This window comes from Chaetodon trifascialis, chromosome 3, assembly GCF_039877785.1.
Source record: "Chaetodon trifascialis isolate fChaTrf1 chromosome 3, fChaTrf1.hap1, whole genome shotgun sequence".
Lineage (NCBI taxonomy): Eukaryota > Metazoa > Chordata > Actinopteri > Chaetodontiformes > Chaetodontidae > Chaetodon > Chaetodon trifascialis.
The window spans coordinates 21,369,058-21,389,848 of record NC_092058.1 but is presented as its reverse complement, the minus strand read 5'-3'; the positions used below and the strand labels follow the sequence as shown (position 1 = coordinate 21,389,848).

The following is a 20,791-nucleotide window of genomic DNA, read 5'->3' as shown; positions in this document are numbered from 1 at the left end:
CAAATCTGGGACACATCTGGGCAAAATCAGAATATTCAATGTCTTTTTTCATCCAATCAACTATCCGTCATATTTTTCAGTTATACTTTCTCCAGTATGAAGCTAAAAATCTGGGGGTAGTGCACTACACAGGTGGTGAAATTCAAGCAAATGGTGAAACTCAAGTGGGACTTAAATCTTGACCCTGCTCACTGGTACTGCCACACTGTACATATACTGGAACGTGTTCTGCTCTCAACGTCATGTCACAGGATTATTTCAACTGCTTCTGCTGAACAGATGAAATAAGGGTAATTAAAGACACAAATGTGTTCTTTCAACTCAGAAAGCAGAGAGGACTCCAAGCTGTCTTTCTTGTGGGTGTTCAAGGACAGACAGGAAACACAGAAACAGCAGTGAACATGGAACATGGAAGTGGAGGTCAATGAAAGAGCCCTAAGTAACCTTTGTCTGCTGTGTACACAGTATCCACTGTACACTGAGCAAAAGCTGAAGCATTGCTTTAAGACCCATCAGGGCATCATTGAACCAGTAATTAATTTCATGCCTGGTAGAGCATAAAAGCTCCTCTTCCAATGATAAGAGTCAACTAATTGCTTTGAATTAAAATTACAGTTCTCCTCAGGATTAAACGTGTACTCTGCAACTTGGTAGTTTATACACCATCTCTGTATAAGGCATGGAATATCGTGAAATCATCTGTACCCATTCAATGTCACAATGAAGTTTAGTAAGGGTGCACTTATAGACATACTGTTTGGCCATCAAGGGGCCTTAACGGGTTGCAAGTAGTTTGGTTTCATTTGTACAGGATGAGAGGTATTCATTTTTGAGATTTGCTTCTGCCTCAATAGATTTCAAAGCACTGAAAAATTATTTTTAAACCATTCAACAGCAACATGGTGTCCATTGAACGATGTCACACTATGAGCAGGTCAGAAAGTTCTTCAGATAAAAGCTGTTCGCTGAGGTTTATGGATTATCCAGAGCGGCATGTTGCTGTAGGATTTTTAAAATGTCATTTTTTTCCCCATGCTGTGTGAGTGACAAACACACTTCCTTTTAAGTCAACTGCACTGGAGTGTCGGCAGAGATCTCAGAGACAGATACCTCTACATATGTATGCATGACTGTATATGTAATTTGAGTGAGCCAACACTAAAAATGCATGCAGCATGTAGTGGTGACCAGTGGCCAATGGCAAAATAAGGTGAAAACCTTTCAGCAGGCTTCAATGACATACTGTTTTATTTTGAATGATTTTCCAACTTAACCACAACAGCTGTATGCCCCCATTTGCATATCACCCCTAATTGTGTGTCGACTGCTTTCCATGACATGTGGGCTTAGCAACAGATATCAAAGCTATATTGCAAACAAACCCAACAATGTTTTTTTTTTTTTTTTTTTACAATACAAACTTTATGAGTGACATTTGCATCCTCACAAACACAAAATGATGAGGGGGGGAAAAAATGACACAAAACCAAAGAAGAAACCAACAAGGACAGCATTAACATCAAGAGGCGTGGACACATTGTGGTGGCACTGTGGGCACACGCAGGTCAGTCCATTAAGTGTGTGACCACACTTGAAAAAATACACACAAGTGCACACACATGCTCACACACAGAGTAAATGAACTAAATGATTTCATTCAGTCTTTTGTACGTAATAGGGTGTATGCAATAACATCAGACTGCAGACCTTTCCAGTGAGTCATTTCTTAGGTTGAGTTCGGGAATTATCGTCATCCCTCAGAGATTATACTTGCCTGCTGCTCTCTTCCCTCAAAAGGCCTCCTTTGCTTTACTCCTCCTGCCCTCATTATAAATACAAGGCATACATTTCAGTAAAAAAGAGGAGGGTTTTACGATCGAAGAGCTCTAAACTGCTCACTGAACTGCCATCATAAGGGCTGCACTATAACTAGACTATGACTAGACTTTATTCCAACAGAAACAATAACGCTGATTCTGATTTCCAAATCTGTGATCGGAAAAACTTGGCTTTAAAAGCAGTTATTTGACATTTTTGGAAATACGCTCATTTGCCTTTTAGATGATAAGCGTCATACCACTTTCATGTGTGGCTGTTAAATATGAAGCTAATGCCAGCAGCTGGTTAGCTTACTTTAGATTTACAAAGACTGGCTCTATCCAAAGCTCGACTCCCAGCCAAGAGACGGTCTGACACACAGTCCCTCGAAAACCACAACACGTCCCTTTTACAGTTCTTTTTTCTTTAACGGGTTAAACAGGCAAGATATAAAGTGTTGATTAATGATGTCAAAATGTGCTGGTCATAGGGTTGTTTTAACTTTTGGGTAGAGCCAGGCTAGCTGTTTCCCTCTGTCCTGGTCTCCGTGCCAAGCTAAGCTAAGCTAAGCTAAGCTAAGCTAAGCTAACTGGCTGCTGGCTGTGGTTTCAAATTTAAAGGAGTAGTTCAAAAGTTTGGGAAATACACTTGTTTGCTTCTGGACAGAGTTAGATAAGAAGATTGACACCACTCTTGACAGCCTGCAACTGTTAGCTTAGCATAGCATTAAGACTGCAAACAGGGGGAAACAGACATCTTGTTTGTGTAATATGTACAAAAAAAGCGTAACAATGTCAATTTTCTGTTTTATGAGGGGTTATGTGGTGAACAATTTCTTGGCCCTAAGCAGTTGCTGGACAGCCAGTGGAAAATCTGTGAAGTTACTATTCGAGGCCAAAGAATTGTTTGGCACATAATCCCTGTAAAACTACAAATTGATGTTACTGGACAAATTAAACAAACAAGATACAGTATAATGGTGTTAATTTGTAATCTTAAAAGCTGCTGGTTGGTGGATTTTGTCACCTCCAGACAAGGCTGGGCAAGCTGTTTACCCATGTCCAGTCTGTGTGCAAAGCTAAGCTAAATGTTTCATATTTAACGGGCAGACATTGGAGTGGTACAGATCTCCTCGTCTAACTCATTAGTACATTTCCCAATATGTCAAACTACTCCTAGGGCACATGAGCTAAGAACATGTTGTTACTATGATTTTACTTCTCCATATGGTGAGGGATGGCCAAAAAATGGGGAAAACATCAAGAAAAGTTCAGCATCTCTGGCATCCATCCACTTCCTGTTGTACCTTGATATCAAATCCATTAAAGATCCAGTTCAGGAGTGGATCTCCTCTCCCCGTCCTCGACAGAATCCAGTCTCTGTGAGCCTCCAAAGGACAGGGCCAGGAGGAAATGTTTCACTCCTTTGGCTTCACATTAAAATCCAAAAAGGTTTCTTTTAAAGAGTTAATTCAAACAGCGTTAAATCCACCACATGCATCCATTGCTCCGCAGTCTTTAAAATGAACGGTTGTAGGTCTGTACTTGGTTTCCTTGGCATAAAATCCATCAATTTGAATCAAAGGTTTGCACAGGGCTGTTGTGTTGAATAGAGCAACAGATTCATACCCACAACCATAAAGCACAGCTCAAAATGTGCAGTTTACTGGATGCCGTACAAGTAAAAGTTACATTATGCTGTTCAGTGTGTTCAGAAGTTTAATACTCAGAGGGTGTTTTTTTTTTTTAAACTAGTCAAATCCTTAGCCAGTTCAGGCCTCCCAAACACAGCACTAGAACACAGGGCAAACACACTGGATGTTTTCCCAACTGGACAAAGTCCAAAAGGTCGTTTGGGCAAACTCACTCGTGTGACAGAAGTCTGCACCGGTTCCACAGAGACAGGAACGAGAAAACCCTGACATTGTCGTCAACAGATGAATAGTAAATGCAAACACACACACACACACACACACACACACACACACACACACACACACACACACACACACACACACACACACACACACACACACACACACACACACACACACACACACACACACACACACACACACACACACACACAGAGAGACAGGCAATCAGTGTCATGTTCATTCAAATGTTAATGTGGAGCTAAGCTGCAAGTTGATTTTGTCCCTGTCGATAAACAGACTCTGGATGTGGTGTAGCACAAGTAACAACGTCCAATTTTCACTAAGTTGCATTGAAGCTGAAGTTGGAGTCACGGTGCAAAAACGTAACATTTTCACATCTATTGCAACATAATTGTCTCGAGGAGGAAGTCCCTACAGGTGTATTTTGACTTCTTTTAATTTGACTCTAGCCTACCGAGAAAACAACTTAAAGGGACCCTAATCAGGACCAACAGCAACACTCAGTCACGTGTAAACACGCTGGCGGTGGGGTTGGAGACTTTCAGTTCACTCTCTGCCCTCTGAAAACAGCCAGCGATGCAGAAAGTAAGAAAACGGAGGTGGAGGTGAGGAGCATTTTGTGTGTCAAGTTTCTCTTTGACTGGTTTTTCTCTCTCAGTGAAAGTCTGTTGAGGCCCTGAGGTTTAAGAGGCAGAGAGAGGTGTAGGAGGCGACGTGAGAAAAGGTCTTGACCTTGTTCAACCCCTCAACCAAACGATGTTCAAACAAGGGATCAGTCAGGGGAGGGAGCAGTTGTGACGGACACTACTGAAGGGGGGTCCGAGGGGGGGTGACGGCAGAGCCTGCGTTTGCAAGTTTAAGTTGATTGCATCAAAGTCGAAACAGACAGGCAGGAGAGGGAAAGAGATATTCTGGGACACACTGATGGACAGTGACAGGACAAGCTGGCCAACTCATCGATTGGTTAATGAGCCAAACAAACAAAGTGTCCATTAGACAGACTGTCTGAGCCATCCCAGACAATACAAGGGACAAGCCAGGGAGGACAGAGTGTCAACCAACTGAACAAAAGAAGTACATAAAAAGCAAGAAGTAAAGAGACAGTGGGTTGACCCAGTCGTTTAACACAAAACCAAACAATCTGACATGGACGAGCCAGACGAAGAGCCGGCCAGCTACAGTGGAGTTCAAGAGACCACCACAAGGACAGTTTGTTTTCATCATTTATCAAAAACTAAGACAACGTGTTTAGGCGTTCAAATTAAGACTTCCAGTTATTTAGAACTGACACCTGTAGTTTGTCTCTTTGGGAAATGCCTGAAAGTAATAAAAAACTGGTATCTGTGATTGGAAGATTTGTTTGTCTCACCATGTATGCAGCGCAATTCAAATATTAACACTCGCATGCTCATATTTCATATGTAACTGGTACAGTTACTGGACTCTGATTAAAAGGCTGGTAATAGGAGGGACCACACAGACCTAGAGATGGCACCACGGTATAAAGCCAACGTCTTCACACGACGGAACAGCGTCTGCATCCAAGATGCAAAGCAACGACGATGAAGAGAGCCCTCCTCCATCTGATAGAACTACAGTTACAAGACCAGCAAACTGTAGCAGTTACCAAACCACTTCTGTGATGGCTGAACAGGTCCAATGGTTTAGAATAGGTTGAACAATACTGACATTTCACTGCCGAAGTTGTTTAAAAAAATAATACAAATTCATGGTTGCAACCAAACAACTGTATGTATGTGAGGAGCCGGCTGACTAAGACTAAAGTTAAAGATGGTGATGGAAATAATCATCTGTGGGGATGTTTTGCCTTGTCTGGACTCGGGAACTTGTACATTATTAATTGCACACTGAGCCATGGAGTAATACCACTCTGTTTGAAACAGTGTGGAAGAAGATGGTCCTCATCCTCCTCAATGGCCACATCAAAAATGTGAAATATAACATTAAAAACACTCTGGGGGCGTTCTCAAACACTGCTGGAACAATTTCAACTCTCAAACTCTGTGAAACATCTGAGGCCAGACAGAGTGCAAGCTGTAATTAAGGCAAACGGTGGAAAGATCAAATTCTGACTTTTAGTGAAAACAGTACCAACAGACCTTTGCTAAAAACCTACGTAAGAGCATCTGAGAACAATCCGACCATCCATCCATCCATCCATTATCTATACCGCCTATCCCTTTCGGGGTTGCGGGGGGCTGGAGCCTATCCCAGCTACAATGGGCGAGAGGCGGGGTACACCCTGAACCGGTCGCCAGCCAATTGCAGGGCACAATCCGACCAATCATTTGTATTAGTTTAATAAATGATGAAACGTTTTTGGCAGTAGACCACTGACCCCACTGTATGTGCAAACACGCGCACACACAGAAACAGAAAATTGTAACGCAAGACATAAAAGTAGGAGGGTGAGGGTGGTGGTGGTGGTGGTGGTGGTGTTGAGGGTGGGGCGGGAGGAGGGGGGGAGGGTGTTGGCAAGGAGGAGTTATCATCCAGATCATCACGAGTCTTCGTTGCCAGAGTCGTCCTGGTTGTCGTAACGTCTGGTGGACGTCCCACCATCCTCCACAGCACTGATCCCCCCGGCTTCCCCCACGGACTCCATCTCGCTCTCGTCCTCCTCCTCATCCTCCTCTTCCATGTCGTCGTCGTAGAGGTCGTCATAGAGGAGGTCTGAACTGCTGTCCTGGGAGGGAACCCTGGTCTGGACGCAGTACTCCGCCAATGTGGTCGGCACCTTCACGCCATCGCGCTCAGCCTCTGCCGCCGTTGACATCACCTGCTTCCTGTGGGCCAAGACAGGAATAACGTCAAAGTCAGTGTGAGGAAGAGCTTCTCTGTCAGCACGATGTACGTTTGTCTGTATGTACGCGGATGAAACATATTACCTGATGATCTCTGCATATTCCTTGTCCTTGCCTTTGCTGTCCCTCCATTTGCGAAACATGACAGATGCATCCACGTTGGCCGGGGAGAAGGTGTTGGGCTCATTGAGCAGAGAGATCACACTAAGCAGGATAGTCCTGGTGATGAGGAGACAGCACACAGACAGAAAATGAGGACGCTTCAATATCTGATCCTGTCACTGTGTGAAAGGAAAGCCCCGCACAGGCTCTTTGAAACTGTAGTAAGCTTCATGGCGGCTCAGAGGGAAGCGTTCGCTCACCTCTTTCCCCTTGTGGCTCAATTACATGCTGCACCCAGTCTGCTCAGGTTTTCAAACACAGATTCAGCACTTTAGCGCGAGTCCTCCACAAAAGCAGTCTTGCTGACGTAAAATTTTAAAGAAATTCTGAAAGCTACCCTGCAGTCTTTTTCTTCAGATGTTACACAGAACCAAGGGAGGCTGAAGCTGAACCATTAATTCACACTTCTCTGAATTTGCGGTATGAAAATTACATTGGATTCACGCTGTATGCATATATGACACTTCATGTTTTTTTATTTGTTCTTTGTGTAGATGAACAAAGAGAGTCCTCTAGCTTACATTTCTATTTTTTTTAAAGGTTTTATTTGTGCCGTTTTAGCCCTTCAGCGATAACCTTCCAGGCATCGCCAGTGATTTTCACTCCTCACAAAGCAATACTCAGGAACATTTCCATTTTGTGCCTTTTCACACATGTCATGGTCAGAATAGATGGGGTAAGGGACAGTCCAGCAGGTGGGTTAGGGTAGGGTGGCTACCCAGGTGGCTGTAATGTGACTTTTATGGGAGCCAACTGCAATAAAACTGGCAACGTGCAGGAGCGCAGCAGAAGATGTCTGTTATTATTTTCAGGAACGTGGCAGGTGAGGATCTGTTTTTGTCCAGTGCAAACGTTCTTGTAATGTATTCAACATTCACAAGTTTGCAAAAAAAAAAAAAGACAGCATGCTTGTATTGTAGAATGGATTCACATGCATACAGAAGCAGTGGTTGTGTAGCAGAGACTACCTGACATTCTGGGTGGGGTTCCACCTTTCGGAGGGTAGCTCCCCGCTCTGAGGGTCATCGACAGGAGGGTGCAGGATGGAGATGCACACATCTCCGTTCTGGAAAGATAACAAAAGACACTGTGTAACATCTGTCAAGAAGACACAAGGATAACGATATATAAAGCGGCATGATAATCGTTTCACCTCATAGATGTTGGGGTGCCACATCTTGGTGAGGAAGCGGAAGGTTGGTGGGGAGTACGGGTAGTCAACTGGAAACTTGATGTGAGCCTAGGAGGACAAACAGAGGACGACACAGTCAACACATGTTTTACAAACAGCCAAGCTTGACTTCCATTATACTAAGTTCAAGTCATAGAGCCCAGGCAGATGGCAGTTGGTGGTTAGTGTACCAAAAAATTACTTAATATATGTAAATAAACAAAACACATATGACTTTCTAATCTCATCCTTTCTCTGGTGGGGAGAAAAGTTAAGTTTTTCGTTCCTGCTTCCTTAAAGCTGCAGTAGGTAAGATGGAGAAGAGCAGACTTAGCCTGAAAATTTGAACCAACACGAGTTCACGTCACCCCCCCCCTCCCTCTCCACTGCGCTCATGCCCTGCCTCCAAGCCCCTCTTCCCTGCGGTGCCTGCATGGCTGCCGTGATGACCAGTAACGTTAGCCTTAGCATCAGAAACAAGCTAACTCTGCCCAGCCGCTGCACCACAGTCGCTAACACACCGTATGCTCTGCGGAGTGTTACTGTAACAATCACCATATTAGATTTATGGTTATTTGTTGTCTTAGCTGTATATGCTGTTGTTGGCAGCGGCAGTATGGGCAGTTTCTCCTTTGCGATGGCTGTTGCTCCGCCATAGCTTTCACTAGCCTCCTGACGCCGCTCACAGAGCTGTTTCACTGAGCGGCAGCTGGCAGCATGAGCGGAGGGAGGGGACGGTTCATAGTGTGTGTGAGTAGTGATTGACAGATGTCAGACACTCCTCTGGCCCTGATTGGTTGTCTTGTGTCGGGCACGGTGGATTCTTGCAAATTGCGGTCGGAGCAGTAGGTGGGACCAATGGAGGCTTTTTTTTTTCACAGATTACATGTTTCATGTACTGCTGTCTGGGCAGAGGGACAGTTTTAGCAAATATGACAAAAAAATCACTTTTATACAAGTTACCTACTGCAGCTTTAAACAAAAATGAAGTGAAACAACATGAAACAGTGACGTCTGGCAGGTGTCTCATTGAGATCAAAGATGCTATTAACTTAAGGTTAAGAACAGCTGCTTTGAGCTAAACCTTGATGAGGACAAGTTTGATACGTCCAGACTGGGGTGATAAGACAAATTGAATTTTGTTCACATCACAAGTTATTAGATTGAACCATAAAGAGGCTTCCTGTACCCTTTCATTTAAAACAGGTCACAACAGAAGAATATATCACACATTGAGCCATGAAACAACCGTGAAGCAGCTGACATCTATGTTAATTCTAAATGAATCTAAATGAAGCGAGACATTCTGTGACATTAGAGTTAGTGCTTCTGCTCCTGTGTTTTCTTTTCAAAGTATTGCACAATCATCTCCATGAAAGGCTCGGAGGCTTGGGTGTGTGTAACACCACCCCAGCACTCACTCAACTGCTACCACTCAGATAGGACTATCATGGCTCCACAACCAGTCAGTACCATAGTGCAGCTTTGGGACAGTTCCAATGCTCAATATCAATCAGTTACCATACTGACTTATAGACACATACCAAGACATCCTACCCCCGTGCCAAATCCATGACTATGCATGGTATGTTCTTTAATTCACTGCACTACAGAAACCACGCAGCAAAAACAACGTTCCATACAGTTACACTAGTCAATCTCTGTCATCAAAGGCCGCTCAGTTACACCCACACCAAAGCATAACAGCCACGGCATTCCTTTCTGTAGTATACAAAGTCAACAAGTCAGCATCAGAATTAGATTTATTAATGTAATTATGTGGGTGTCACATTAGCTCAGGGGTAAGCACTACTTGCCTTAAAGCAAGAGGGATGTGCATTTTTATGCACTTCAAGGTGTCTACAGGCTCTGTTACATGTTGCATGTGGCTGAACTGGAATATTTGGCTATGGCACCTTCTGCACATCTGTCTGTCCTGAAAGAAGGATCCCTCCTGTGTTGCTTTGAGCTCTCTCCCATTTTTTTTCCCGTTTTTGTGTGTGGACGTTTTCCTTATCTGACAGCAGGATCTAAGGATAGAGAGTGTAGCAACACAATGTGCTGTACAGAATTAAAACCCTCTGAAACAAATTAGTGATTCAAGCTATATGAATAAAATGGGTTTGACAATAGATAACACAAGGATGCCACTGTAAAGACAAACACAATCAACACTGAACCGCTGCAAGAGCAGACTACAGCAACGCCTGTTCTGTATTATTTTGGCATTCCTGGAGGGCTACAGCACCATCTGCATTGCCCCAACTTGAATGTGGGCTCTGACTGCACCGGATTTTCTAGATGTTTCACTGAATAAGTAACATGAAAGAAAGGAAGAGGAGTCTCATCATGCCCTTCTCCCTTACTCTTTCTCTGTGCTGAGGTGCCATTTATATCGGTCTCCCAGCTAAAAATAGCCATCTGAAGAACAACCATCATACAGCGAGGGGAAGAGGGCTGGACAAGGAGAGTGGACGGACAGGGGAGAAAGCCTTAAAAAAATTAAGAAATATAAATGGCTGCCTCAAAATGCTTTAAAACTAAGACGCAGCTGCAGCGAGCAGGTGGAGGTGAGCCAGGTTATTGCTGGATTATTTTTAAAAGGGCAACAGTCATTATAATTAGACTTTATTTGGTCTGACACTTTGGGTTCAAACAGTCAGTCAGTGAACAAGCTGGCTGTTTTCCAAGTTTCAGCAATCTCTATATACCCTTCTTAGGAAGAAAACTTGCCCAAGAGCACAGTTGCACTGTATACAAAATCTTCCACTGTTGAATACAGATTAGCTTCATGAATGTTTCCCATTATCCAAATACTGTGTCATGTTTTGACCATCCTGGATTCATAATTTCCTGCCCTTTGGGTATCAGAAAGTTTTGTCTCACCTTAAAGTAGCCTCCCTCATACAGGGTGTTTGGGGGCCCGAAGATGGCCACTTCCCAGTTGTAGAGGTCAGACTCCTCCACCAGAGTGATGCGGAAACCCTCCACTGGCTGCTCCTGCAGAGACTTCAGCTCCATCATCAGGGCCTTCTGGGAACTAGGGGTTGCCTGGTGGGCCATGTTAATCCCACTTCTGACCCCAGTGGCCAGGTGAGAGGTGGGAGGATGTGGGGAGAAAAACGATGGGCTTAGTGATAATGTCAGGCTTCAATTTCATACAGTTACCATATCATGGTCACTGTTGACCCTGCAGCAAACACCTTCAATCTGTTAGCTCTGTTTGTTTGTTTTTGTCTGTTTTTTCTAGAACACGCACGGACAAAAGATACAGCAAGAACGAATGTGCATTAACAGTCGTGCTGGTAAACTAACCACCACATAAAGAATTCAAACAAAAACAGGATATGTGGCCTGCAAAGCTAGCTTAGGTCAGTGCTTCAGTTCGCAGGCCCTTCACGAGGAAAAGCAAAGTTAATAAAAAAGTGTTTACCTCTCTCCTTGCACTTTAATGTGTATTCGCTTCGTTACAGCTGAAACCTGGAAGGTAAACTCATTGGTTGTCCATGTTAGCCTGGCTATGTCTTGACGAGACAGTGACAGGAGCAGTGGATTCTCTGCTAAAGCCTATGGCTGGTCCTCGTGTTGTGTTTCCGAAATTCTTTGTGTGCCAGTGTTGACAGTTGACATGGAGCTAGTATCAGTGTCAGTCACGCTGTCCTGTGGATCATTCTTGGGCTTAAAAGAGGAAACCCGTTCTCCCTGACATCTCCCCGGGCTGCTGGTTCGGTTCGGGCTCGCGCTCAGCTGATCTCTGCTTGTTTATGTTTGTTTATCAGCTCTCTGGCAGTCTCAACTTCTCCACACGTCAGCTAAACCCCTACCGAGCAACTTGGCTGAAAAGGAGCAGCTTTCCTGCTTCTGACGTCCCCTGCGGCTCAGTGGCAGTGAAACTGGCTGCGAGATTCGAGCCTACGGTCGCGAAAAGGACAGTAAGTGAGAGGTTTACACTCGCGAATTACAGTGGATTTCATCGATTTTTATTTTCCTCCCATCGGTGCTTCCGGCTATCATTGCGCGTGTCTGCAGAACGTAAACCACGTACGGGGCTGAACGTGACGTGCGCGCACCCGATGTTTAGTTAAAAAGAGGAAGAAAAAAACTAAACAAAACACAGTTAGGACGTTCACAAATGTCTACGTTCTCCAGTTTTTTTTTTTTTTTTTTAAATGTTATGACCAATAACTTTAGCCATATATAACTGAGTGTAAACATTGATCAAATAAAGGCATACCAGCCCAATGCTTCCATTCCTGTCATGTGTCTCTTCATTTAACGACACTGTTGTTTTTAACTTTTGTTAAGTTTGACCTAAAACATCTGCCGTTCGACTTAATATACTTTATAATTATATGTTGTTTTTTTTATTTAGCAAGAAGCAATGCAGTCCTGTGTTATTTGTTTTAATTTATTTGTTTTATGGAAAACTTGATCAGCAGTAACTTGAGGCTGCTATAGCCCCGAGTGTATCAGTTCAGACAACAATGAATTGCTTATCTGAACAGATTAATTTTGATTATCCCATGTCACATAATATTCATAGCCTAACCGATTAAATCAATTAGCTATCATTTTTAAGTAAATAAAATTTTTGTTTCGACAGTTTCACAGTGGTGGTGCATTATGTTTTAAATTTGACTACTATTAATTTCTCTTAATGTCAAAAATTAAAATAACGAGGTCTAGTCAGTCTGTCTACACAAATTCTCAGTGTCAATGAGATAAATCAGCTAAATTTGGTTGAGTTAGGTTAAGATGATGCTGCTCTAACACAGTCTTACAATCATACATTTTGAGGGCTCCAAAACCTGGCCAGGTTGTTAGTTATGACTATTTTAAAAATAATAATACAACCACATAAATTTACGTCTATCTCTTTGTAAAGTTTATTATAGCAGTAGCAGCAGGACAATATATATCTCATAACATTACAGTACAATCATCATCATCATCATCATCATCATCGTTATAGTCTTTATTGTCATCATCATTATCATAGGTCAGATCACATGCGATATAAATTAATAAACTTCATCAGCCTCAGGTCTTTGAGTGAAAAAAACAAATCAAATCTGTCCTGATTATGAATAAAATGTATATTAAAGTATATTTACATTAGAATAAATGAAGACACTTTTACTTTGATTTGTGTTTTATATTCTTATGGTAGCTCTCTTTACCTTGAATAAATTTTTGTGCATGCTCCTTATTTTCCTTTCTTGCATCACATTCAGGGAGCTGCAAATGCATTTTGTCGCCCTCCTACAATTCCGATAACAGTGTGATTAAATTCAATCAAATAATTAAAAAAGAAAAAACAACCCTTGGCTTGAATGAAAGAAGCACTGTTTTGCTACCTCTTCTTTAAAACTGGACCCACCACCATGTAAACACCATCGACACACGCAGCTGGATGGAGTTTGCTTGTTCTGACGTCACGTAGACGAGTGACGTCAGACAGGAACCAGTGGTAGGGAGCTTGACAAATCAAGATGGCGTCCCACGCTGAAGCAGGAAAGAGATGTCATAAATAAAACTCATTCGGAGAATAGTTTCAATTTGCGTGCCACCCCGACAAGACGTCGTTTGGATTTTGACAGAAAAGACTGAGCAGAAACAGGTGAGATGAGTGTGTGTTTGTGGGTAGGCTCAGTTTTGTTTCAGGGGCGGTGGCAGGGGAGACAGCGGGCTATCCTATCCGGCCACATAACATTGCATCCAGGCCACTGGCGAAGCTAAGCGTATTAGCATGAACGATAGCTTTTCCCCCAAAAAACATTAGCTAGCCAGCGGCTCGTGGTAATTGTCAGTGAAGTCATTTATTCAGCCTTAATCTTCCGCTAATACCGACTAATGTCATATTCAATGCTGACCTCCTAGCTAAACTGTCACTTTCTGTTCGCTGTTAGTGCGTTGAGCTCGGAGCAACCAAAGATAGTAATGGCTTAGCTTCTTGCTAATTGACGCTATTATAACTCAAGTAATGCTAGCTAATGAATATAACGTACTTAAACGCGTCTGCCAGCACTATTACTAGTCACACATCACAGCTGGACGCCTTTTACTTGCTTTTTTAACGTAAATGTGATGGACTACAGTTACTGCGATCCTTTCGTCTTCGTTTTGAGTAAACGTTAGCAGGACTAACATCAGTGCAGCCCCTCCTAAATAAAATAATCTAATTCCCTCGGCGGGATAGTCAGTGCTGCTGTGGTTGTCACCGATATCGGCAATATTAATACGAATTTGACTTAACTGTACACTATGATACCGTGTACTGTGCACCGTGAGCACAGGCTAAGTTGGTGAAATAGTTACGGAAACCAAAAACTTGTGTAAACGTTACTTAATATTACCCCTGAGTAGCTACTAATTATATGATAGCTATTAAATTAATATCAGTTAGCGCTTAACAACTCTAATGGATACCTTCTGGTGATGTATGTCCCATTTCCACGCGAGTCACCAGAGGGTTATGGTCAAGTACTTTGACTGAAATCAAAATTGGGGCTAATGGGCGTGTACAGCTCCTAAATTAGTGTAGTACAAGTAATGTGCCTGTAGGTTGCATTCTGGCAATGATATGTCCTGAATTATAGATTTCCATGCGTGCTGCTAATCACCCTCATTGCTCCTTTGGAGAGTTTGGGGCCTTTTCTGACCAGCAGCTGCTAATATTCAACCGCAGCTTGAAAAGGCACTGAATGAAGAATGAAACTGCTTCATTAAGTGCTTTCTACTAAAAGTACAATCAAGTATCAAGCAAGTCACTAGTCACTGAATGAAGCAATTGTCCCAGTAGAGATTGAGTGATAACAGGGCTTTTATGCCCAATACTATGATTTTATACCCTTTCATGCTGGAGATCAACTTCAGCCGGACCATAATGAATCACCTTAGATGCACATTATCGATCTCTCTTTGGTGATTTTTTAATGTATGACTTTATTAACGTCTCACTGAATTAAAGCACCATTAAAGCTGCGTTGAGCAATTTCTGAAAGCTGGGGCACAGGCAGGCTGTAAAATAAACTCACTGAAGCAGAGCAGTAAACAATTAGTATTTGATTATCAGTTGCTTGTGCTAATGTGTAAGTGACCTGTTGAGTTGGATTTTGATTTTCAGTAGTGTAAGCCGTACAAACCGAGTCATTTGATTTAGTGTTTATTTTAGATTTATGTTATCTTATAGATCTAAGTTCTTCTTGCTAACAAGTCAGCCCCTTTCAGCAATGTAAGTGGATCAAATCTAGATTTTTTCCGACTGAACATCTGTCTGCGCCAGCACACAGATCAAAGTTCTCTGTTCAGTGGATGTGAAAACAGTGGCTTCTCTGTGTTGATAACGACAGGCATTGTTGCGCAGCATGACCAAATAATGGGATTATGTGATTTGTGATGCAGAACAGTGGAATGTACAAAGCCAATGGGATAATGAAGAATTTAATTTTGAATAGAACAGACAATGTGCACAGCCATGTGATGAAGTGTCACTGTGCTTGTGCTTTGATTACAACTGTTCTGTTGGACCATTTTCTGAGCTCAGTTAAAGACATGCTGTAACTCTCAGAAACTGCTGTGAAGACAAAACGTCATGCCTCAAGGCAGACGGAAGAAAGGCTGGCTTTTTTTCTCTCTCTCTCTCTCTCTCTCTCTCTCTCTCGAAGATACATTGACCTACGGTTTATCATTATCAACTCTCCTTGTCAACTAAAAAACATGGCTGCCGCTCACTTACACCTGGTGTCCTCATGTGTTTCAGAGTCTCTAAATGGCTGCGAGGAAGTCTGGATCAGATGCATACAACAATGGTGAGAAGCTGTTTTTAATCAGGGTTCATACAGTCTTGAAAGTTTAGTAAATGCATCATTTTAACTGCTCATGTTGTCAAGGTGAGAAATATGCTTGAATTTGAATAAACACCCTGAAGAATGCTGAATTTTCAACATAATCTGGTGTTTCAGCTGCACAGACACTAATGAAAATCAAAAATCTTTTACTGTTTGAAATGAATTGTCTTATAGTTGTTGTTGTCTCCTAGTGTCGCAGTTTGCAAGTATGAAGTAATTGTAATCCAAATGTCTAATCAAAATTCAAATGAACAGCTGGTAAAAACTAAAAGTGACAGCATACATTGGTTACTGTGGGTATAAAAGAATTCTGTACATTTTACTTTTAGCCGTTGTATTTATAGTAACAATTTCGACGTGATGATAAAGGCAGGAGAGCTGTATGCACCTTGTTAAATACTTTCTTGTAAACTTTCTACAATGATGTTTCAAGTTGTGAGTTAAGTGTAGGTACAAGGTCTGCTGGTGTTTGTAGTTCCAGTGTCTATTCTTCTAATGTATACTTTCTTTGTTTCTGTTCTTATGCACACAGGACCCATCAGCTACCTTGATGACGTTCCCTTCAAGATCAATGACAAATTCCGCTGCCCGGCCAAAGTGGGGCTGCCTGTCGGTTTCTGTCCACCAGACTGCAGCTCGTTGCTGGTGGACACACAGGTTAGTTAGGTACAGGACAGATGTTTGCTGGTATTAGCTGCAGTATGATGCGCTTACATGCACCTCTGCAGCATCCTCACAGCAAGGCTGAAGCCTGCTGAATGACAATAATATGGTGCTTATCATGATGAGCCCTGGCCTCTGTCCTGCTGTGTCAGCATTACATTTTTGGTCGTACGTAGTCATGCTTCGGACCAGAGAGAAGGCACAATCTTTAGAACACTCCTCATGCTTAGTCTATAGTGATTTAGATGGTTGTTAATGGGGGTGATCATTTTCTACCAGTAGTTATTTCAGTTGTTGTCAGGTGTTTAACATACCTGCTGAAAAAGTTGGAGCAGCTTTATTGTTTGCAAATTACAGCAACCTCATATGCATTCAGATTGTGTGGTACAAGTTCTTTGCATGTTTTGTCTCTTGAGCTGGAGTTGTTATACCATGTGGCTCTTATATTTATAATTATTCCTGTTTTCTCTGTTACTCTTTGTGTCATCTTTGCCCATCACTCCCATTCTTCCTCCCTCTTACAACGATCTCAACAGTATGACTTTTCTCTGGAGAGACGGAGTGTGCGCTGGGGTGTTGAACTGGCTGAGGCCAGAGCAGCAGAGGCCAGAGCAGAAGAGGCAGCAGCCAAGCAGGAGGCGGAGAGCAGAGAGTGTTTGACACAGGCCCAGGACATTGATAGTGGTGGCGGGAAGAAACCCCAGTCTGCTGCAGAGGACCAGGACCTTCCACCACCGGCATTGAACCCCGTCCTGGCGGGGCTGAGCCATAACGCCATCCTCACTCCACTGCCTGCCCCAAGCCTTGGCCCAAGGAAAACTCAGCCTAGCATTCCCCAGCTGCACAGCCTCAACCTCGCTGACTTCGAGCGGGAAGAGGACCCCTTTGACAAGCTGGAGCTCAAAACTTTGGACGATAAGGAGGAGCTCAGGAACATTCTCCAGAGCCAACCCCAACCTCTACCTCCTTCTTCTGTATCCCCACCAGAGGTTTCCCAGAGGGGCTCGGCATCACGTGGAAACAGCCCGTCCCCTCCCAGTACCAACACCAGCCTCACAGCCAAACCTGGCTTTACCCATAAACCCAATGGGTTAGTTGCCTTGCTGGACATGGATAGAGTTGGGCATCCTGGCAGAGTGGGGTTTGACACGGATGATCGACCCTGTAACATCCGCTCCCTCACTTTTCCTAAGCTCTCTGATTCTGGTGACCCAGAGCCCGTGAGATACAGCCCACTCCCTGCAACCAACCCCACTCCGAGACAGAACCTACCCAATGGGAGCCCGCCGACCCTACCCAAGACCCAAGTCATTGTTGCCCCTGAGCCACCCAGCCACACCAAAAGTGGTGCACCAAAACTGGTGAGTATGATGTTGGGACATAGTAATGTAGACCAACCAGTGATACTAGTACAGTATCTCAGGAACCTCATTGATATATACTCATGTTTTTACACTAGGCCAACCAAGGGTCAGGATCTGCTGGTCTGCCGTGCGGTGGAGCCCTGCTCAGCATGACCCCCAGTGAGCGGCAGTGTGTGGAAACCCTCGTGGGCATGGGTTACTCTTATGAGGGTGTCCTACGGGCCATGCAGAGACAAGGGCAGAACGTGGAGCAGGTGCGACTTCCTCTCACCCGAGTGTGCAGAAATCTGGATTCTTAGCATATTCACTGTGTGACATGCTTAACTGATTGTTTGTGTGCTTGTGTAATTGTGCTCAGTGAAGCATCAATGCTGTGTACCCGTAAATAGTATAGCGTTAAACTGAAATAAAGTTGTTATATCACACTGCTGTCTCCAGAGTTGTGGCAATAGTTAAGTGTCTGTCATCTGTACAGCTAATACTAAACAATATGAACTATCCAACCCTGGTCACAGGATTATGGTAGCTGTCGCAGTAGATGTGGAATAAAAGTAAAAGCCAAATGTAAGAGGTTCTATGGAGTTGGTATTACAGATATGCACCAGCTGGTTTTAAACGATGAGCTCACATTGGGCATTATTCACTTATAAGATGTAAGGCACGTACAGCACACAGAAGACAATAAATGAACCCCACAGAATGTTAACATTAATTTCATTCCACAATATAATCTTTCATTGTCTTCTCAAAATAAAACTAGAACCCTCATATTGGTCTTTTATTCGTCTATCATGTGATACCTAATTAATGTGATATTCAGTAATGGATGCATAATAAACATGTACTTGTTGTTTGTCCAAGGTACTGGACTATCTGTTTGTCCATGGCCGTCTGTGTGAGCGGGGCTTTGATGCAAGTGCAGTGGAGGAATGTTTAGAAATGTACCAGTGCTCAGAGGAAAAGGTTTGTATAGATAATTGCACAATTTAAGAACATGCACTACACTAATATGGAGTATAAATCAAATCAGAATCAGAATCATAGTGTTTAGTCTTTGAAATATGAGTGATACCGCTACATTACCATATCTTTTAATAATGTAGCCAAAGTTTGTAGATTACATTAATACATCATCTAATCTATAGTATTTTTCATCCTTCCCAGGCCTTGCAGTTCCTTGAGCTCATGTCAAGATTTGGCGAGATGGGATTTGAACGGGATGCCATCAAAGAGGTGCTGCTGGTCCACAACAATGATCAGGACAAGGCTCTAGAGGACCTGATGGCTCGGGCTGCAGCTAGCTGAGCCAAGCTAACCAGCCAACAAAAGCCCTGCCCAGGGCTTGCCTCCCGCTACTACCCAACACAGCCCCTTTCCTTCTGCCTACCCTATCACACCATGCCCTGCCCTCGCCTTGGCTGTGGAAGGGACAGCTGGGAGACAGTTGTATTTCTCTCTGTGCTAAAACGTATTGTGTCTCAGCACTTCTTAAAGACTGTGTGCCTAGAGTGGAGGGGGTCAAAGTGTAACCATACTTCATGGTGGTGTTTTTTTCCAAGAAATCCTGGGGTTAGGTTCCATGATTTGCTACAGCTTGTGTATTTAAGGATGGGGCGAAAGTCTGAGCTGGAAAGGAGAAACTGGAAGAATTGGGCCGTGGCTGTTTTGATGCCGTTCTGATTTGCTTCCGCTTGGAAGTGTTCAAGTGACTGCAGGCAAAGCTGCAGGACCGAATGAGGAGCTGATGACAGGCTCTGAGCGCATCACAGAAAGACCAGTTGGAACTCTTGAAACTCCCAAATAACTAAGCTGCCATCTTCCACTGCTCTGTGCAGATCTAGTAAATGGTGGAGGGGATTGGGGGCCTTCAGGAGGCTCTCTTCAAACTGAACCAACTAACAGTAAAAATTAAAAAAAAAGAAAAGAAAAAAAAAAGAACAGGCCTAGTCGCCAGACAGATAACTCATGAGTCTCAAGAAGTGCCCTCTCTGCTCTGGTGCCCTGCACCTAGTTCTGTTCTACTTTATTCTTTCATGCATTCATGTCTGTTTTTCTGTTCATTTGGGCACTTTTTCATGTCAGTTCCAAGATTCCATTTCTTTGCTCTCTGTTTTTAGGAACTGCATAATAGATCCATAGTCATTATAACTCAGAACATAAGAGATACTACTGCCCCAGTAATCTCTTTGACCTGCACTGGAATGGCCTGTTAAAGGAATGGGGGAAAATGTGGAGAGTTTCTCTGTAGGAAATGAAAAGAAATGTCCCAAACCCCACTGGCACTGGTGTGTCACATACTGCACAGGCACACATTTCCTAATTATCGACTTATTTAAAATAGTACACTGACACTTTCATTTAAAAAGGTTTGATATGGTAATGTAAGATAGATTAACTCACAGAAGTGACGCTTTTTACCGTCATGGACTTCTTTTTGCAGACTGGAAACGAGTGAGTGGTTTAAAAAAAAAAAGAAAAGAAAATGTAAGTGAGGGTTGTTTTGCAGCCACATCACAGTGCAATAGAGACATTTCATATTGTGTGACTGTTGACTGGCACTTTGAGCCTCAAGTAACTGTTGGGAGATAAGGAGCGGTCATTGAGCCTTGTTAGAAATTTGGATGGAGTGGTTTGATTTCAGTGATTTCTATCATTTATTCTGTTATTGGACTTCATATCACAAAGTCTAATCAAACGTGACTTTGGTTTGTTGACCTGTCCACTTCTTCTCGTGTAATATGGAAAGAGTTTTCATTTTGATTCTAGGTTTGTTGGCATCCGCACAGTCTTAAATCCAAAGGTTGAAAAAAAAAAAAAAACTCAGTCACCACCATCAAATTATTTTCATATGTTTATTGGGTGTAATTGTTTAAAAGAAGGCCTGGATCCTTTATTTTTATATTTTTTGGTAATGAATTTCCTGAGGTCCGTGCTCTATATGTTTAAAAAGCATGTCTGCTCAGTGGCATGGAGGGCAAAGGTGGCAGAATCTCCATCATCTTGAGCTCTGTGGTACTGATCGGGATTGTGAGAGGCATGGT

The 20,791-nt window shown here is 43.0% G+C and overlaps 2 protein-coding genes across 2 annotated transcripts; one reads left to right on the top strand and one right to left on the bottom strand.

Moving 5' to 3' along the window:
• Positions 1 to 6,013: 6,013 nt before the first annotated feature.
• Positions 6,014 to 11,894, bottom strand: ube2r2 (ubiquitin-conjugating enzyme E2R 2). The gene is made up of 6 exons (XM_070958920.1): positions 11,307 to 11,894; positions 10,760 to 10,949; positions 7,856 to 7,942; positions 7,671 to 7,768; positions 6,625 to 6,759; positions 6,014 to 6,522 (listed from the first exon to the last, which is right to left on the bottom strand). Exons 2-6 carry the CDS (start codon positions 10,934 to 10,936, stop codon positions 6,237 to 6,239), a joined length of 783 nt encoding a protein of 260 aa, XP_070815021.1. The 5' UTR covers positions 10,937 to 10,949; positions 11,307 to 11,894; the 3' UTR covers positions 6,014 to 6,236.
• Positions 11,895 to 13,328: 1,434 nt separating this feature from the next.
• ubap1 (ubiquitin associated protein 1) lies at positions 13,329 to 20,212 on the top strand. Its single transcript, XM_070959248.1, has 7 exons — positions 13,329 to 13,493; positions 15,636 to 15,684; positions 16,256 to 16,380; positions 16,923 to 17,747; positions 17,846 to 18,004; positions 18,612 to 18,713; positions 18,915 to 20,212. The coding sequence occupies exons 2-7, from the start codon at positions 15,645 to 15,647 to the stop codon at positions 19,053 to 19,055; spliced, it is 1,392 nt and encodes a 463-aa protein (XP_070815349.1). The 5' UTR covers positions 13,329 to 13,493; positions 15,636 to 15,644; the 3' UTR covers positions 19,056 to 20,212.
• Positions 20,213 to 20,791: the final 579 nt, after the last annotated feature.

What these genes read in the sequence shown, in the direction of transcription:
- ubap1 (XM_070959248.1), top strand. Translation starts at nt 15,645, where the DNA reads ATGGCTGCGAGGAAGTCTGGATCAGATGCATACAACAATG. An exon ending in ATCAGATGCATACAACAATG is followed by an intron (nt 15,685 to 16,255) that starts GTGAGAAGCTGT and finishes TTATGCACACAG; the next exon opens with GACCCATCAGCTACCTTGAT. An exon ending in ACCAGTGCTCAGAGGAAAAG is followed by an intron (nt 18,714 to 18,914) that starts GTTTGTATAGAT and finishes CATCCTTCCCAG; the next exon opens with GCCTTGCAGTTCCTTGAGCT.
- ube2r2 (XM_070958920.1), bottom strand. Translation starts at nt 10,936, where the DNA reads ATGGCCCACCAGGCAACCCCTAGTTCCCAGAAGGCCCTGATGATGGAG. An exon ending in GGCACCCCAACATCTATGAG is followed by an intron (nt 7,769 to 7,855) that starts GTGAAACGATTA and finishes TTATCTTTCCAG; the next exon opens with AACGGAGATGTGTGCATCTC. An exon ending in GAATATGCAGAGATCATCAG is followed by an intron (nt 6,523 to 6,624) that starts GTAATATGTTTC and finishes CTTGGCCCACAG; the next exon opens with GAAGCAGGTGATGTCAACGG.